The sequence below is a fragment of the Pan troglodytes genome, chromosome 8 (assembly GCF_028858775.2).
Source record: "Pan troglodytes isolate AG18354 chromosome 8, NHGRI_mPanTro3-v2.0_pri, whole genome shotgun sequence".
NCBI classification, from domain to species: Eukaryota; Metazoa; Chordata; class Mammalia; order Primates; family Hominidae; genus Pan; species Pan troglodytes.
The window spans coordinates 38,012,767-38,032,133 of record NC_072406.2 but is presented as its reverse complement, the minus strand read 5'-3'; the positions used below and the strand labels follow the sequence as shown (position 1 = coordinate 38,032,133).

Sequence of the window (19,367 nt, the reverse complement as noted above, 5' to 3'; positions counted from 1 at the left end):
TCCTCTTGCTTATTAAACTATTAAAATGTTTTCATTACAACTTTCAATGTATTTCTTCATGGAGGTTGTTCTCCCAGAAAATGAAACTGAATGTTATCAAAGACAAATTATGTTAGGAATGCCATCTTGTGGTTGACAGTAGTCCATTACACTAATTGGTCTTGACAATCTTTAATTCAGAAAGAAAACATCCAGTAAATTCACAAACATAAATCATGGTTAAAATGTATTACTACAAAGGAATACAAATTAAATATGTGTATCAGTTGTGTGCAGTTTCAGCTGCCAGAAAAAGACAATGTTCACTGAAGAAATAAACAACAAATTATGTAAGAATTGACTCCAAATAATATAGGGAAACTGCTGTCTACAAATACACTCCTATTGAGACTACTCAAGTACTCTTAATTTTGGAAAACCTTCCTCTTGAAATAGATCATTTTATTTCTGTATTCACTTCTAAGTAGTTCTGCTTACTGTTTCATCCTGGATTTCAGTTATGTGTTGATTTTCAAACATCGTCACCCTAACCGTACACATCCAAAGGAGAGTGAAGGACAGAGTACATCTTTAATTTGGAAAGTGTGAGATACACAATAGTTGTAGTCCAAAATGGAATTTGAGGAGGGTTAAAAACACTGGCCCTAGCCAGGTGCAGAGGCTCACGCCTGTAATCCTAGCACTTTGGGAGGCCGAGGTGGATGGATCACCTGAGGTCAGAGGTTCAAGATCAGCCTGGAAAACATGGCGAAACCTCATCTCTATTAAAAATAAAAAAATTAGCCATGTGTGGTGTTGCATGCCTGTAATCCCAGCTACTTGGGAGGCTGAGGCAGGAGAATCACTTGAACCTGGGAGGCGGAGGTTGCAGTGAGCTGAAACTGCACCAAAAAACAAACAAAAAACACTGGCCCGAATCCTAATAGAAGAGTTTACTACTTCCTCCATTCAAGTTAGCCATTTTGAGTGGTAAATTAACTTTCTAATCAACAGAGTATTCACTAGTTACAGATGTAGTACCTGAAAACTGGGCTTAAATAGTTTAATTGCCAAATAGTATACCAGACATTTTGGTCCACATAACAGTGAGGGTGTGGGAGTGGAAATTGATGCACCCCTCATGAGCAGAAGGCAAAAGTATGATAGCTCAAAGGTCCGTGCACTGTGTTACCTTTTGTCACTTCCAGATTAAGGATCTGAGGAGGTGACATGGAGGTCTCATGTCAGCCCTAGAGATCAGACTATTGAAATTCCAGATATAGAGATATTTACATAAAAGACAAAATGCTACTGTACTCCAAATCAGTGTTTGAGATTTATTATTGCATGCTTATAGCTAGAAAAAAAAATTTACTCTGAAAGCTTTCATATGAATTGATTTTGGACAAGTTGTTCCACATGACTCTTCAAGACATTCATATCAGCTGCACAGACCTGGTACTCCATCTTCTCTTGCTGTTTTGTTCTCTCTAATAAAGCCTCATGCAGTGGAGGTAATGCATTGTATGAACCCAGCAAATAGAGCTGACTTGATGAAGTCTCATTGATTTCTTTAATCTTTAAAGCCTGCATGATAGCAGGTGCAAACTTTGAGTAATGGGCTGTAGATGAGATAATCACAGGGCAAGTTTTGTCTTGCACCCTATCTGCAACCACTTTTGCAACAGCAGTGTGTGGATCCAAAATATACCCTGAAGTATTATAGGTGGAGTTAATAGCTGCTAGGCACTCTCCCTCAGAGCACCAGTCAGCTACAAAATCCTGCTGAAGTTTCTCAACTAGAGCCTTTTCTATCTGGAAATGATGCTGACTTTCTAATCGATTAAATAATTCTGTCATTAGCTGTCCATCTTTATTAGCCATCAAGTGTAAATGTCGTTCTAGATTTGAAGATTTGAGAATATCTATTGACGGTGAAAAGGTTTGTGCTAATTTTCTTTCCCTTAGGTCATAATGTCCTGTTTTTATAAAATCAGTCAAAACATGGTTCTGATTAGAGGCACAGATAAATTTTCGAATCGGGATTCCCATCATTTTGGCATACACTGCTGCTAAAATGTTACCAAAGTTTCCTGTGGGAATACAGACATCGACTGGGCTTCCAAAAGAAATAAATCCTTGACTAACAAGATCAAGATATGCAGAAGCATGATAAACTACCTGCGGAAGTAGTCGGCCCCAGTTTATGGAGTTAGCCGAACTTAAGATTGTTCCATATTCCACAGTAAGAAAGCCAGTAAAATCAGAATCATTAAAAATTCTTTTTATAGCTGTCTGGCAAAAATCAAAATCTGACTCAACACCCACTGCCCATCCATTTTCTCTCTGACTGCCAATTATTTGTGCTTTTTGAAAATCGCTTACTCCATTCTCAGGAAAAAATGCAACCACAGCTATCCTTTGCTTATCATTCTTATTTAGACGACTAAAACCATTTAAGACTGCACTCCCTGTGTCTCCTGAAGTAGCTACAAGTATCATATAATTGCAACTTGGTGGGATACAGTGTGCAAAAATATGAGGCATAAGCTGTAAAGACAAATCTTTAAATGATCCTGTTGGTCCATGAAACAACTCCAGGATGAACTGGTTGCCTGAAAGGTGCCTGACAGGAGCAATTTTTGAGCAGGCAAAGTTTTCCCCATAAGCAGTTTCAATCATTTCTCCCAACCTGGCAGCAGGTATGTCTGCAGGATGGATACATCTTTCCAACAGTATCTGTGCTCTTTCTACGTAGGTTGCTCCTACTAGGCTTTTCCACTCCCCACAGCTTAATTTTGGAAACTCCTTCGCAGGAACAAAGAGGCCACCATCAGAAGCCAACCCCTCAATTACAGCTTCACTAAAGAATTTTGCTGAAACCTTCTGTTCACATTCTTCAGGCCAAACGTGTCTTGTTGAAATGAATGTTTCCGAGTCCACATCTTGGTATCTTTTAATTGCATTCAGAACTTTGTCAGCTACCTCCTCTGGGGAAGCCCCACTTTCACAGAAAACACGAGCGTCATACCACTTCTTATAATACTGTCTTCTAAATTTAAGTAAGTCTTTCATAGATGTTCCAGAATTCTGACCTACAATCCTATCTGTCTTCATTAATTTTAGACGATGAATTAGATCTAGTAGAGGTACATCCAGGTATACAATTATTCCATTTTTCTTCAGATGCCACATGCTAGCATCATGCATTGGATTGGACCCAGTAAGGGAAATCACACTTCCAGATGCAGAGAAGTTTAACACAGCTTTTCCTTCCTCTTCTAAAAATTGCTCATTACCAACATCCTGTAATTTTTCAGACACACTCATATTCCAGGTTTTTTCAAGGATATCATCATCCACATCTATGACACAACAACCTAGTTTCTGACCTATTATTCTGCCTACTGTTGTTTTCCCAGCACCAGGAGGTCCCATCAGGATAATATTTTTGTCTCCAACAAGAGAGTGGGTTGAATACCATGACTTCCTCAATTCCGCAAGTGCAAAGGTTCTTGAAAGAAATCGCTGTGCATGTTTATCCGTTTTAACATGTATACTAGAAAAACATTTCTGGGTTATCTTTTTCAGATGATGACATCGGTTAAAGTGGAGCATTCTCTTTTCACTTTTCTGCCCAAGCCAACCTAAAAATTGGCTTTAGCCCTTTTCAAAACACAAAACAAACAAAAAACAACAAAAGATAATTTGGTTACTAATTACAGTAGATTGTTAAAATCCCAATAGGACTGAATATAACCATGCCCATGGTACATAAACTGTTTAAAAATCTTCCAAACTTATGGAATTAAAAAAAGTATTCCAACCCAAATTCTTATATATTGCATATTATCCTTTTAATGATATCTTTTAAAATCTCGAGACACTGAAAAATCAAAACTTTGACAAAATTTGTAACTATAAAAAACAGAAACTTGTATTCACAAAGTGCCAGATTGTAGATGCTTTTAAAAGTATATATATACTAAATCAAATTACTATTTCTTTTCATATTGAGATCTTTTAATGAAAATTATTTCATGGTTTATCAGTTTATATCACATATAAAGATGATTTGGAGTTGGAGTGCTATCTACTTGCAATTCACAAAAGTTGAACAATATTCTTTATATTTAATTTCTCTTCAGGTATATGAACATTGTGATAGACTATATTACTCATAAATTTCTTATAGAAGTCGTAACAGGAAACCAGAATAAAAGAACATATTTGCTTATAAAATGCTTAGTTTTCCAAACTACAGGACAAAGGTATGACCTTTTCTTTCTTACGTGCCTTTTACACGCATATTAAGAATCATTGTTACATATTATTCATATTGAAGGCTTTAAAAAGAGCCAAGGTGAAAGGTATGATATTATACAAATAGTTAAGAAAAATTAATAATCAGCAATGAGGTCAAAGGCTACATATAACCTTATCTGCACAGAACCATCGCTTTTGTTTCTAACCCTATAATCATCAGTGGAGAGATTTAACTCAATTTCCAGACCCCAGGGCGACAGCCAAGAACCTCAGGAATGTTTCCAATGATGAGAGAAAACAATTATTCTGGCATCCAAAGAAGCTCTACAATTTCCCATATTGACCAAGTCCTTGTCTTTGGAAATATACTCACCATTAAAACAAAAATGTATGCCAGACAAGTCAAGTTTTTAGTTATGTAAAATGCAATATAATACCTGTGCAATGTTCATGTAAATTGCCTGAAGTAATGTCACAGACACATAGTGGGGCTTATCACGTGTTCTCTGGTAGAAGCAATATGCAACTAAACCATATTAAATACTAGATCATATGTTAAAATATGTTCTGAAAACTTTTAATCATGTAATACTGACTTTCTATGCTACTTAAACTCTGTTCTGTAATTAAACATTTAAATGATTTTAAGCTAACTCTGAATTTAACTTACAAGTAAAATTAGAGCCGTCAAGGGAAGTAATTCATTTCCTCATTTGACTTTTCAATTTGTATGTGTTATGCTTAATTTCCACTGACTTGTAAACATAGGACACACCGGAACCAATCTGAAGAGTTTGTTGACTCTGAGGCAAAACCGATCTTTGCAAAACGTGGAGTCTATAATGGAAAAAAATTTAAGTTAATCATAACTGTATACAGTATCATAAAATTCTACACATAGACTAGTCTATTATTTGAAAAGCTCATCTGAAATTTTAAAAATACAGAAAAATTGACCCTTTTCATGTTTCCCCAAATCTGTTATTAGAAGATTAAAATACTGTTTTTAAACATGTGTGTCTCATTATAAAAAGAATTTCACTAAACAGTACTGAAGGAATTTCTACCATCAAGCAATAAAAAACCAAATAATAACAAATATAAAACTTTTCAGAAGGATACCTGGAATTTTAATGATTTGGCTGTATAATGATCAGAGGGGAAAAAATCAGCAGACTAAAGCTATGAAATTAGTGTCTGAGTTGTTTTTTAGGCTGTATTATCTATCAAAATCACTATATATTCATATGTAATAATATCCACTATAAAAAGCCCAAATAAAACTCTTGCCACAAAAAGATACCTCTTAGCTATATAAGTGTCTATAATAAAATCAAAGCACATATCATAGTGGTTAGCACAAAATATTTACAGAAGATTAATCATTGTCACTCACTGACAGTGGGCTAGGAATATATAAATTGAACCCAAATATGTAGGTACAAGGCAGGGTGCATTTTTTTTATGGTTTGGTTTATAAACCTTCAGAGAATACCGTGGTGTTCACCCATGAATCAAGAACTGTTTTGCCATGCACAGTCTAATCCTTTCCCTGAAGTAAACCAGGGACCAGAAAGAATTATATACTTGAACCATAACATCAATTTATTTTATTAAACCATACTCTGGTACTGGACTTTAAAAGCACAAACTGCTTTTAGGGCACTTATATAAAACAGTCTGATTAACCTCCTATTCAGGAAGCTTTTGCTTGTAACATTACAGTCTCTTCTTTTTGAGTTTGCAATACATAACTTTCTGATACCTATATTAGTAATAATTGTATATAATCTGAGTAGATGGTTTTCATGAGCAGTAATTTTTTTTTTTTTTTTTTTTTTTGAGAAAGGGTCTTCCACTGTTACCCAGGCTGGAGTGCAGTGGCATGATCTCAGCTCACTGCAGCCTCAACCTCCTGGGCTCAGGTGATCCTCCCACCAGGTGTGCATCACCACACCCAGCTAATTTTTGTAGGTTTTCTAGAGACAGGGTTTCACCATGTTGTCCAGACTGATCTTGAACTCCTGAACTCAAGCAATCCTCCCACTTTGGCCTCCCAAAGTGCTGGGATTAGAGGCATGAACCACCATACTGGCCCAGTAAATCTTTCATCTTTTCTTCCGCTTTATATTGCTTGCTACCATGCTTAACATCAACTTCATTAAAAGTGGATTGTAAGGAAACATTATGTTCCCTTCACCTTATGTTTTGCAATCTTACTTTTCCTATATGTTAGTTCCCCTCTACCCTCTTGTTTTTAAATTTTACTTCACTTCCCTTTTTCAAGACTTTGGGGTAGCTATATATATATATATATTTTTTTTTAAAGAAAATTATGACAGTTCAATTTGTAAATTCTGTATCAATATTATTTCCCACACACGTTCCTTAGACTAGCAGAAGGCAGTTAAGTGCTATAATATATATTATTTCTAAAGAACAATAAAGATATATTCTATTTTAAGCTACATACTAAATTTTATTTTGTAACATTTAACCACAAATTGATTTTAGGGGCTCAACATTTTTTAACCAACCAAATGAGGAAAAGACATCCTCATTACTTTTTTGAGAACGTCTGCTGCAATGGCCACTCAGGAATATACATAGAAGGCATATATATGGACTTCACCAAAGCATTATCCATGGTTCATTTAAAATTTTTTTAATTCACAGAGAAATGGAAAAAAAAGATTTGAGGATATTGTTGAATGATCATAAAAATGGTTCTGTTGAATAGAGGGAAATTTCTCGTAGTGCATTCCAAGGCTTTTGGTCTTGACACTCTTCTCTTTCATGTGTTTAACAATTATTTGGATTAAGCATTGAGAGGGATATTGGATAATTAGCAGTTAATAGGACTGACTTTAGAGTGAGAAAAATCTGCAGATGTGCAAGTCCTTTATATAAAATGGTGTAGTATTTGCATATAACCTGTGCACATCCTCCTGTATACCTTAATCTCTGAATAACTTATAATACATAATACAATGCAAATGCTAGGTACAGAGCTGTTGTACTAATTTGCTTTTTTGTTTGTGGTATTTTTACTGTTCCATTATTTTCGTGTTTTTGTTTGTTTTTCAGACAGGCTCCCACTCTGTTGCCCAGGCAGGAGTGCAGTGGCACAATCTTGGCTCACTACAGCCTTGACTTCCTAGGCTCAAGCAATCCTCCCACCTCAGCCTCCCAAGTAGCTGGGACTAAAGGCACGCACCACCACACCCAGTTAATTTTAGTATTTTTAGTAGAGAGGGGTTTCACCATGTTGCCCAGGCTGGTCTCCAACTCCTGGGCTCAAGCAATCTTCCTGCCTTGGCCTTCGAAAAGTGCTAGGATTGCAGGTATGAGCCACTGTGCCCAACTAAAATTTTAAAATATTTTCAATCTGTAATTAGTTGAATCTGAGAATGGGAAATTCACAGATATGGAGAACCAACTGTGTATCAGGACACAAACTAGCCAAAAGGAGGTTAAGCTCTACTGCTTCTGACTTCTGACCAAAAATTCTCTCAAACTTTTCATTCAGAGGGCGTCCCACTTGCCATGAAATAGAGGTGAGGGTGGAAGGACCACACAATCCAGTATAGTTCTGTAATCACAAGGATCTCACAACTAAAACAATTTTGCAAGTTCATCACTTAGTCTTTATATTACTATCAAAGCTGACTAAGCTTTTTCTGCCGTTAGACTTCTGCTGTTAGACATGTTCTTAACGATCTCGAATATTTAATTGAAAAAACTTTGGTATCCACAATTCTATAACTTTGAGAATTATAAAGAACCTGTCTTTATAAAGGGTTTATTTACCTTCCAATTGTCTTATATCCTCATCTACACCCATTTTATTCATTTAAATAGGTTAAAATAATCCTTCGCAAAAAAAAAAAACAACCCTCATTTGTTTATGTACATCACAGGCATACCATTATATACGGGGATCTAGGATCTGTGCAAACTACAATCCACAGGCTAAATCTGGCCCACCATCATTTTCATAAATCAAGTTTCTTTGAAGCACAACTTCACTCATTCATGTGCTCACATATTTGTTCAGTACTGTCTTTGGCTGCTTTTGAGCTACAACGGCAAAACTGAGTAGTTGCAACATAACCACTTGGCCTAAAAAGGCCTGAAATATTTACTGTCTACCCCTTTATAGACAGTTTGTTCATCCCTGTAGGTATATACCAGTTAATTCCCTGTGGACATGCGGTAGACACAGGCATTTTTTTGAAGTGTCATTTCAAGAGCATTATAAAAACTAGAAATAATTGTGCTTAAACACACTTTCAAAAGGCAAGGAGAATTGCAGATCAAATGTCTAAGAAAAAAGAAAAGTTTTTTTCCAAATGATTTAACAACCTGCTCATGACTGTAAACTAACTATACCACAGTGAGGTCTTGCACAAATTGTTTAGCATTTTTTAAAGCATAATAAATATACAGACATCAGTGAAATTATTTTATTTCAGTAACCCCAGAACATCAAGGCTACCAAAGGCCAGTTGGTGCTAACTGCAGAGATCATGTTTTGCCCTTACTTGCTATTTCAGGAACTGATTAACACAAATAGTCTCAAGGTGTTCCTTCTAATTAGAAAATTCATAAGCTTTAGCCAGTGACTATTCACTTGGCTAACGGCGTTATCATTCCATGAGTCCTTGGTTCGAATCTTCGTACATACAGGAGGTTTCCCGCCAAATTTTTTCTCTATACTTGCTAAACAGAAATCCCAAACACAAAATACTCAAGGGCGAAAAGAAAGGGGCAAAGTGATATAGATTTGGATCTAGATCTAAATATAGATCTACAGATCTATCTAAAATGTTTTGGAAGACAATCTGATGTGAAGAAATCTGGAGAATTTTCCCTAAGCGTCTGGGACAAAAATTAAAATCAACTGTATATTAAAAAAAAGAAAAGAAAAACTTAACGTATTCTTATGTAGTGAAATTCAGTAAGAGCCCAAAGTAAGGATCTACACATTCAGTAAAGCCTTTTTATACAGGAACTAAAAGGTTCACCAGGCCATTGTGTTGTTTTAATCACTCCGCCAGCCAACCAGACAGTGAGAAACCCAAACTCAAGTGTGTTTTCTCTCCTCGCCGGGAAGCTTTATTTCCTTCGGGAAGAGTGGCCTCTGTACCGGTGGTTCAGAGGCATCCATCTTCCTCCCCAAATCCTATTACCAAAATGTCTTTTAAACACTCGGGTAAAAGCGTCTAAATGACTTTCCAACGGCAGACCCATGTGCATAGATTTACGGGTGACCAGGTGGAACAAAAAGGAATAAAACCGCTTCTCAGAAGACAATTTTCCAACAAGGGACACCAAAAACTGGACAAAAACGTAAAGGCCCACTTAAAAGGCTTCTCCTCTTAGTTTAGGCTGCCCATTTACAAAGAGCAGGTCCACTGGTTCCTGGAGAACGACCTAGAGGAAGAGTCCCGACCCGGGGAAGAGCAGGCGCAGAGCCGACCCCGACGACAGCCCAAGGGGCGGTCCCGGGAGCAGGGGCGGGAGGGCGAGCGCAGCAGGCGGAGGAGGCCGCGGGCCGCGGGCCCCGGGCGCGCACTCACACACGTGGCGGGGAGGGCTGCGCGGAGTTCCGAGGAGCCTCGACCAGAAGCAGCAGGAAAAATGCGCGCAGAGTTGAGATGACCAGCGAGTAGCGGAAAGGGGAAGGGACGGTACGGGGAAAGGCATGCGATGGGAGCGGGCTGGCTTCTAGTTTTCCTTCCTTTCTCCTCCAATAACTCACAAAGGAAATCTCACTGAGAAGACGGGGGAAATGAAAGGAAATGGGGGAGCAGCGTCCACGAGCCGCTAAAGCCTCCACAGGAGACGGAGCGCCGTACCTGCAGCTAGCTCCCCGGTCCCGCCCCCGCGCAGTGGACTCTGCGCCTGTGCCTGCGGCGGCCAGCGTGCCTCCGCTCCACGCCCACGCCCCGAGCGGCCTCGCGCAGGGCACGTGACTCTCCTTTCTCACTGTAGCCTATCCGAGCACTCCGAGCTCCTCAGGCTCCTCCCCTCCCTCGTCTCCCTGGCGGCGCTGGCCTTGCGTCCTCGTGGTCTCAGCCGCTCGCTCCGCCCACACCGCGCTTGGGGCCTGCTCACAAAAACCTTATTGTGTGACGCCTGCGCACAGGCTGCGCTTTGCCGTCTCTACTAGGATTTTTCTTTTTCCCCAGATACACAGAAATAGAAAAGAGCACAGTTTTTAAGGGGACATCATTTTCACCCCGTTAACTTTCAAAGGCACGTAAAAACAGTGGCTTCCAAATGAGCTTCTCTAGCAGAAGGCGCTGCAGAAAGAGGGAAGAGGGGAGACCTAGTCTGCAGTGCTGCCTGCCACTTCCTCGTTGCCTAGTAACGGTTTCCACGGCAACCGCACAGTCAACGACGCTTAGCAATCCGGAGAGAAATAGGGTGTTTTCTTCCCGAGAGAGGACTGCTAAGAGGGGGTTAAAGGGGGACGATGTGAAGGAGAGAACCTGTGGTCCTTGAGAAGGCGAAGAAGAAAGGGGAAGCAGTGAAGAAAGGGACGGAGATACTGGGACAGGGAGAAAAAAGTTGTGGAGAGTAGCTTTTAAGGAGTCATTTGGTGGCCATGGATCCAACGTGCCCTTCTGAGTGCATTTATAACCTCATACCCAGTGACTTGAAGGAGCCTCCCCAGCCTCCTAGGTATGTGGATAAGCAAAGACTATCACTTGAAACAAGAATGGGGAATACTCAGTATTAATTAAGCATACATATACTGGAATTTTTAATAATAAATAAAATGTATTTTTGCCTCGATGAAGTAGCCTTGGAGGATAACTTGTTAGAGAAAAGGTCGAAATATCTAGGTATTCAGCATCTCACAGTTTTACAGAGAGGGCAGTCTGGCGCTGTGAGATGACCATTTTATTATATTACACTTAACCTCTTATTAATACGGTATGTGATTATTGTGTAATTTAATTATATGTGATATACAGCATAGTATGAAGTTTCATGTTGTTGAAAAGAAAAAATCACAATTCTATTATCTTGTTTAAGGATACTTGATGTTTGGTTTCAGGAGTTCGGTGTTGTATTTCTAACTGCACTACTCCCTCTCTAATGGGATAGGATAGGACTTTTCCCCCAAGATTTTTATGAAATATAAATTTACATTTGCTTTTGAGCCTCAGGTTTTTGATCAGTGAAATGAAATATCTACCACTATTAGGCAGTTTCTAAGGACTTTTTCAGATCTAATGGTTTAATGGAAGGAAGAATTGGTGGATAGATAATGAACCAAAAAGTATGTAATTGAGTTGAAATTTTACATAGGTCTTAGAACCTCTTAAATTCTCCAAATCTCAAAAACGTGCAAAGGAAGCACTTCAGTTACTCCCATCTGTAGGGACTTCTTAGAACTTACTTAAATCTGTGGGGAGCAAAGAAAGTAGTGGAGAAAATCTCATTTCTCCTAGGACTTGAAATGTTTCCTGTCTTTTACCATCATCCTTGTCCGTATGCAAGTCAAAACCACATTTGAAAAGGACTGGACTAAAAATCGGGCCTAGCAATTAATTGTCTTTGTGAACTTTAGAATAAAGTTTCATTTGTTTACTGATCTGTGAGATAAATGTACTACATAATATCCAAGGCCCCTTTTAGATCTAATGGTCAATTATTTTTACTAGTATTAGGGTAATAGCTTCAACAAGTAGGCAGCTTCTTCAATTTTAAGTATCCGGTTTAAATTAGAGCAGTAACTATATTACATCTCCATTAGCATATCAACATCTAGAGATTGGAAAGAGGAATGTAAAGTAAGTTATGGCACAGTTGCAGAATTTATTTTCAAATTTTCTATTGTTGAACCAACTTTTGGTTTCAAATTCCTGCATACTACATGAGATAAAACTCCTCTATAACACATTGGTAGATTGTATTTCTATAGAATATTGAATTTGAGAGTTATTTTATTAGGTAGGTATTCTGTTCTTTGGCAAATTAAAAAGCTTTACTGCATCTAGACGATTTTTTTTCAAAAAAATTTATAGGAACAGTCTTTATTCATTTGGCAAGCATTAATGGAGCCCCTATTATGTGTATAATATTGCACTAGTATATCTGTTCTTGGTGCCGTTGGAGTGATAGCACAGACTTCTTGGTTTTACTATGAAGAAATGAGTAGAAGAAAGATTTATGATTAGAGGAAATAGAGGCACCCAAATGTGATGCCAAAAGAATCATTTCTGTTAGGTTAAAGTCAATTTAACACTGGCAAGATTCTGACAACTGCCTGGCTTTTGATCTCCCACGCCTCAGAGTTTACCGTCTTTTTGGGGAACTGAAATATGAACACTAAAATTTATCATTGAAAACCATAATGAGAGATGAAGATACTAAATGAGAACTTAGAAGATGAATGTATGTGACCAAAATCGGATGAAAGGCACTTTTCTGCAGTTGAACTATTGGCTGAGACTTAAGTTATGAAAGCCTCAGAGTCAATGGGAAGTCATGATTCAGTTTTCAAAATTTGAGTTACTCATGATGCATAAGATGGTTTCCAAGATTTTCACCAAATCTGTCACCCTTTTTTTTTTTTAATTACTTTTTTTTCGAGACGGAGTTTCACTCTTTTTGCCCAGGCTGGAGTGCAATGGCGCCATCTTGGCTCACTGCAGCCTCTGCCTCCTGGGTTCAAGCGATTCTCCTGCCTCAGCCTCCCGAGTAGCTGGGATTACAGGCCCCTGCTACCATGCCCGGCTTATTTTGTATTTTTAGTAGGGATGGGGTTTCACCATGGTAGCCAGGCTGGTCTTGACCTCCTGACCTCCAGTAATCCACCCACCTCTGCCTCCCAAAGTGCTATGATTATAGGCGTGAGCCACCACGCCTGGCCTATCACCCTTTATTGATGTCTGCAGTTATTGAATATCTCCAGTCATCCCCTCTTTCCATTTTGTTTAAAGCAATATTCCAGTTATGGTCTGAACAGTCCATGAAACCATTATCTCCTTTCCATAATTCTTGGCACAATATTTTCATCCATTCAGCCTAAGCTTCCATAAGCATTTTGACAGTCATGTCCAACTATTGGCTCACACTAAAATACCCTGTATGGATTTTGACTAAGGTTGGTCTCTCCCATCCTCTAATTATGTAGCTGATTCTTTTTTATCTCAACTCATTAATCTATGGAGATAGTTTTGCATTTGAATCTTTTATACATTCTTTTAACCATTCTTCCCAGCTTTGTGTCATTTGCAAATTTAATAAATATGTCTTTTATATCTCTTATCTATCATTGAACATAGTATATTAGTCTGTTCTCACGCTGCTAATAAAGACATACTCAAGACTGGGTAATTTATATTTCAAAAGAGGTTTAATTGACTCACAGTTTCACATGGCTGAGGAAGCCTTACAATCATGGCAGAAGGCAAAGGCGGAGCAAAGTCACATCTTACATGGTGGCAGGAAAGAGAGTGTGTGCAGGGGAACTCCCCTTTATAAAACCATCAGATCTCATGAGACTTATTCACTATCATGAGAGCAGCACAGGAAAGACCCACTCCCATGATTCAGTTACCTATCACCAGATCCCTCCCATGACATATGGGAATTATGGGATCTCATCAATTTAATGTGAGATTTGGGTGGGGATGCAGCCAAACCATATCATTCTACCCCAGCCCCTCCCAGATCTCATGTCCTCACATTTCAAAACCAATCATACCTTCCCAACAGTCCCCCAAAGTCTTAACTCATTTCAGCATTAACTCAGAAGTCCACAGTTCAAAGTCTCATTTGAGACCAGGCAAGTCCCTTCTGCCTACAAGCATGTAGAATCAAAAGCAAGTTAGGTACTTCCCAGATACAATGGGGGTCCAGGCATTGGGTAAATATAACCATTCGAAATGGCAGAAATTGGCCAAAACAAAGGGGCTATAGGCCCCTTGCAAGTCCAGATTCTAATAGGGCAGTCATTAAACCTTAAAGTTCCAAAATGATCTCCTTTGACTCCATGTCTCACATCCAGGTCACGCTGATGCAAGAGGTGGGATCCTATGGTCTTGGGCAGCTCTGTCCCTGTGACCTGGCACAGTACAGCCCCCATTCTGGCTGCTTTCATGGGCGGGCATTGAGTGTCTGCAGCTTTTCTGGGTGCATGGTGCATGCTCTCAGTGGATTTACCATTCTGAGGTCTGGAGAACAGTGGCCCTCTTCTCACAGCTCCACTAGGCGGTGCCCCAGTGGGAATTCTGTGTGGGGGGCTCCCACCCCATATTTCCCTTCCACACTGCCCTAGCAGAGGTTCTCCATGAGGGCTCTGCCCCTGAGGCACATCTTTGCCTAGACATCCAGACATTTTGATACATCCTTTGAAATCTAGGTGGAGGTTCCCAAACCTCAATTCTTGACTTCTGTGAACCCGTAGTCCCAACACCATGTGGAAGCCACCAAGGCTTGGGGCTCGCACCCTCTGAAGCAATGGCCTGAGCTCTACGTTGTCCCCTTTTAGCCATGGCTGGGACTCAGGGCACCAAGTCCCAAGATTGCACAAAGCAGCAAGGCCCTGGGCCCAGCCCATGAAACCATTTTTTCTCCTAGGTCTCTGGGCCTGTGATGGGAGGGGCTGCTGTGGAGACCTCTGACAGGCTCTGGAGACATTTTCCCCATTGTTTTGGCTATTAACATTTGGCTTCTCCTTATGCAAATTTCTGCAGCTGGCTTGAATTTCTCTTCAGAAAATTGGTTTTTCTTTTCTATTGCATCTTCAGGCTGCAAATTTTCTGAACTTTTATGCTCTGCTTCCTTTTAAACATAAGTTGCCATTTGTCAATTTTGGCTTTTGTTGCCATTGCTTTTGGTGTTTTAGACATGAAGACCTTGCCCATGCCTATATCCTGAATGGTAATGCCTAGGTTTTCTTCTAGGGTCTTTATGGTTGTAGGTCTAACGTTTAAGTCTTTAATCCATCTTGAATTAATTTTTGTATACGGTGTAAGGAAGGGTTCCACTTTCAGCTTTCTACATATGGCTAGCCAGTTTTCCCAGCACCATTTATTAAATAGGGAATCCTTCCCCTATTGCTTGTTTTTCTCAGGTTTGTATCTAATTAAACTAAAGAGCTTCTGAACAGCAAAAGAAACTACCATCAGAGTGAATAGGCAACCTACAGAATGGGAGAAATTTTTTGCAACCTACTCATCTGACAAAGGGCTAATATCCAGAATCTACAATGAACTTAAACAAATGTACAAGAAAAAAACAAACAACCCCATCAAAAAGTGAGCGAAGGACATGAACAGACACTTCTCAAAAGAAGACATTTATGCAGCCAAAAGACACATGAAAAAATGCTCATCATCACTGGCCATCAGAGAAATGCAAATCAAAACCACAGTGAGATACCATCTCACACCAGTTAGAATGGCAATCATTAAAAAGTCAGGAAACAACAGGTGCTGGAGAGGATGTGGAGAAATAGGAACACTTTTACACTGTTGGTGGGACTGTAAACTAGTTCAACCGTTGTGGAAGTCAGTGTGGCGATTCCTCAGGGATCTAGAACTAGAAATACCATTTGACCCAGCCATCCCATTACTGGGTATATACCCAAAGGACCATAAATCATGCTGCTATAAAGACACATGCACACGTATGTTTATTGCGGCACTATTCACAATAGCAAAGACTTGGAACCAACCCAAATGTCCAACAATGATAGACTGGACTAAGAAAATGTGGCACATATACACTATGGAATACTGTGCAGCCATAAAAAATGATGAGTTCATGTCCTTTGTAGGGACATGGATGAAATTGGAAATCGTCATTCTCAGTAAACTATCGCAAGGACAAAAAACCAAACACTGCATGTTCTCACTCATAGATGGGAATTGAACAATGAGAACACATGGACACAGGAAGGGGAACATCACACTCTGGGGACTGTTGTGGTGTGGGGGTAGGGGGGAGGGATAGCATTAGGAGATATACCTAATGCTAAATGACGAGTTAATGGGTGCAGCACACCAGCATGGCACATGTATACATATGTAACTAACCTGCGCATTGTGCACATGTACCCTAAAACTTAAAGTATAATAATAATAATAAAAAAAGAGTTCCAATTCCAAACCATATCTTTGTGAATACATAAAACTGAATGCTTTTAACACTACTCAAGTCACCTCTTGAATGTTTTGCCGCTTAGAAATTTCTTCCATCAGATGCCCTGAATCATCTCTCTCAAATTCGAAGTTCCACAAATCTTTAGGGCGGGGGCAAAGTGCCACCAGTCTCTTTGCTAAAACATAGCAAGAGTCACCTTTATTCCAGTTCTCAACAAGTTCCTCATCTCCGTCTGAGACCACCTCAACCTGGACTTTATTGTCTTTATTGCTATCAACATTCTGGTCAAACCCATTCAACAAGTCTCTAGGAAGCTCCAAACTTTCCCACATCTTTCTGTCCCCTTCTGAGCCCTCCAAACTGTTCCAACCTCTGCCTGTTACCCAGTTCCAAAGTCGCTTTCACATTTTTGGGTATCTTTATAGCAGCATCCCACTCTACTGGTACCAATTTTCTCTATTAGTCTGTTCTCATACTACTGATAAGTACATACCCAAGAGTAGGTAATTTATAAAGGAAAGAGGTTTGACTCGCAGTTCCACATGGCTGGGGAGGCCTCACAATCATGGCAGAAGGTGAAGGAGGAACAAAGTCACATCTTACATAGTGGGAAACAAGAGAGTGTGTGCAGGGGAACGCCTCTTTATAAAACCATCAGATCTTATGTGACTTATTCACTATCCCAAGAACAGCATGGGAAAGACCTACCCCCATGATTCACTTACCTCCCACTGGGTCCCTCCCACAATATATAGGAATTATGGGAGCTACAATTCAAGATGAGATTTGGATGGGGACACAGCAAAACCATATCACATGGCAAGTACTTTGCTAGGCTACTAGACACCTCTCTCTAGGCTGATAGCAATACTTTTGAGTGTTCAGTCACCAAAGTAAACCTATTAACTCATATTTCTCTACCTTATCAACAAGGATTTAACAAGATTCTCTGCTAACATCAACATGCAAATTATTATGTCTAAAGTATTTCCCTAATCTGTTAATCACATAATCTTATTTTTTAATTGATTTTCATTTGTGGTGACTGAAACTCCAAATGGCCTTATGCAATCATTGCTTCTCTATGAATGTAATAAAAATTCTCTCTACAACTCTTACAGAAATTGCCCTCAGGCTCACCAGTGTAGAATTTCTGCATGCATACTTTTTTTCTTATTATACTTTAAGGTTTAGGGTACATATGCACAATGTGCAGGTTTGTTACATATGTATACCTGTGCCATGTTGGTGTGTTGCACCCATTAACTCGTCATTTACGTTAGGTATATCTCCTAATGCTATCCCTCCCCTCTCCTCCCACCCCACAACAGTCCCCGGTGTGTGATGTTCCCCTTCCTGTGTCCATGTGTTCTCACTGTTCAATTCCCACCTATGAGTGAGAACATGCGGTGTTTGGTTTTTTGTCCTTGTGATAGTTTGCTGAGAATGATGGTTTCTAGCTTCATCCATGTCCCTACAAAGGACATGAACTCATCATTTTTTATGGCTGCATAGTATTCCATGGTATATATGTGCCACATTTTCTTAATCCAGTCTATCGTTGTTGGACATTTGGGTTGGTTCCAAGTCTTTGCTATTGTGAATAGTGCCGCAATAAACATATGTGTGCATGTGTCTTTATAGCAGCATGATTTATAATCCTTTGGGTATATACCCAGTAATGGGATGGCTGGGTCAAATGGTATTTCTAGTTCTAGATCCCTGAGGAATCGCCACACTGACTTCCACAACGGTTGAACTAGTTTACAGTCCCACCAACAGTGTATTTAATGCAGTGAACACCATTAGTTTTTGTTTAATGTGGTTCTGTTTTTCATGTGATTAATTGTAACACATAATCAGTGTTTCATTTTTGGAGCTTCCCATCCTTCTTGGACTACTTTCTGCTTTATTCAGTGTCAATACTGTTAACACTTACATGTTCTGAAGTCTTTATACCATCTCTTTGTTTAAAGTATGGTTATGTATCTGACTTTGCTGAGAAATCTGTTCCTTGACTATTAGGAACTCTTAGGTGACATGGTCATTTTCTCCTGATCCAGAGTTTCTTGTCTTACCCACTTTGCTAACTAATTACAGCCAAGAATTTAATCAAGGAAAACAGTAACCCTTTTTAATTAACTTATATTGAAAGAAAGTCTAGACTATTCCAAAGTCTCTTTTTGTTTGGCATGATGACATTTTATGCTAAAATTCCCATTGCTGCAATATATGGTCTCTTAGTATTATGAGTAGTGTTAGAAGCTATTTTAGTGTTTTAAGTGTTTAGTGTTAGAATTTAGGTGTTAGAATGTATTTTTCATCTGGCTAGGCAGTCTCTACAGACCCACAATAATACTTCTCTTCATCTCTTACATTTTGTCCAACTGCCCTTCTCATGCTTATATATCTCATATATTTATATTTATTCATATATTATATATACATATATATAATATATCACAGGCACACAAATGAAGTTGTGTTATAATTAATAGAATTACAATTGAAGGCCTGGAAAACTATGTAGTTGACAGGATAATTCAAAAGGCACCTTTCCCTTCAGGCATATGCATGAGGGGAGAGACAACCAGATACAGGATTTTTTTCAGCAAGGAACATTGTGGCTTCCATATGCATTTACTGGCTTAATGTTTATTTTGAGTTACTGCCTATAATTCAGAAATCTATACGTGGCTGGGCGCAGTCGCTCAAGCCTGTAATCCCAGCACTTTGGGAGGCCGAGGCAGGCGGATCATGAGGTCAGGAGATCGAGAACATCCTGGCTAACATGGTGAAACCCCATCTCTACTAAAAATACAAAAAATTACCCGGGTGTGGTGGCGGGCACCTGTAGTCCCAGCTACTCTGGAGGCTGAGGCAGGAGAATGGTGTGAACCCGGGAGGCGGAACTTGCAGTGAGCCGAGATGGCTCCTCTGCACTCCAGCCTGGGCGAAAGTGCGAGACTCCATCTCAAGAAATAAATAAACAA

At 39.3% G+C, this 19,367-nt stretch overlaps 2 protein-coding genes across 7 annotated transcripts in view; one reads left to right on the top strand and one right to left on the bottom strand.

The window, feature by feature from the left end:
* Positions 1-1,302: 1,302 nt before the first annotated feature.
* The window catches only part of THNSL1 (threonine synthase like 1), a 64,026-nt gene continuing 45,961 nt past the window's right edge, over positions 1,303-19,367 (bottom strand). The window contains exons 1-3 of one of the 3 annotated variants that reach the window (XM_521671.6): positions 10,107-10,604; positions 4,916-5,082; positions 1,303-3,645 (exon numbers count right to left, since the gene is read on the bottom strand). In XM_521671.6, the coding sequence (XP_521671.2) occupies positions 1,366-3,597 (2,232 nt within the window). In that variant the 5' untranslated portion in view covers positions 3,598-3,645; positions 4,916-5,082; positions 10,107-10,604 and the 3' untranslated portion in view covers positions 1,303-1,365. Of the gene's footprint in view, positions 3,646-4,915; positions 5,083-10,009; positions 10,605-19,367 lie in introns of those variants that run through there. The other 2 variants (XM_003312487.5, XM_016962792.3) reach the window with 2 other exon arrangements.
* ENKUR (enkurin, TRPC channel interacting protein) overlaps positions 10,389-19,367 on the top strand; it is a 33,922-nt gene continuing 24,943 nt past the window's right edge. For all 4 annotated transcript variants that reach the window (XM_016962793.4, XM_009458099.5, XM_001157277.5 and 1 more), the window contains exon 1: positions 10,389-10,935. In XM_016962793.4, the coding sequence (XP_016818282.1) occupies positions 10,859-10,935 (77 nt within the window). In that variant the 5' untranslated portion in view covers positions 10,389-10,858. The remainder of the gene's footprint in view (positions 10,936-19,367) is intronic.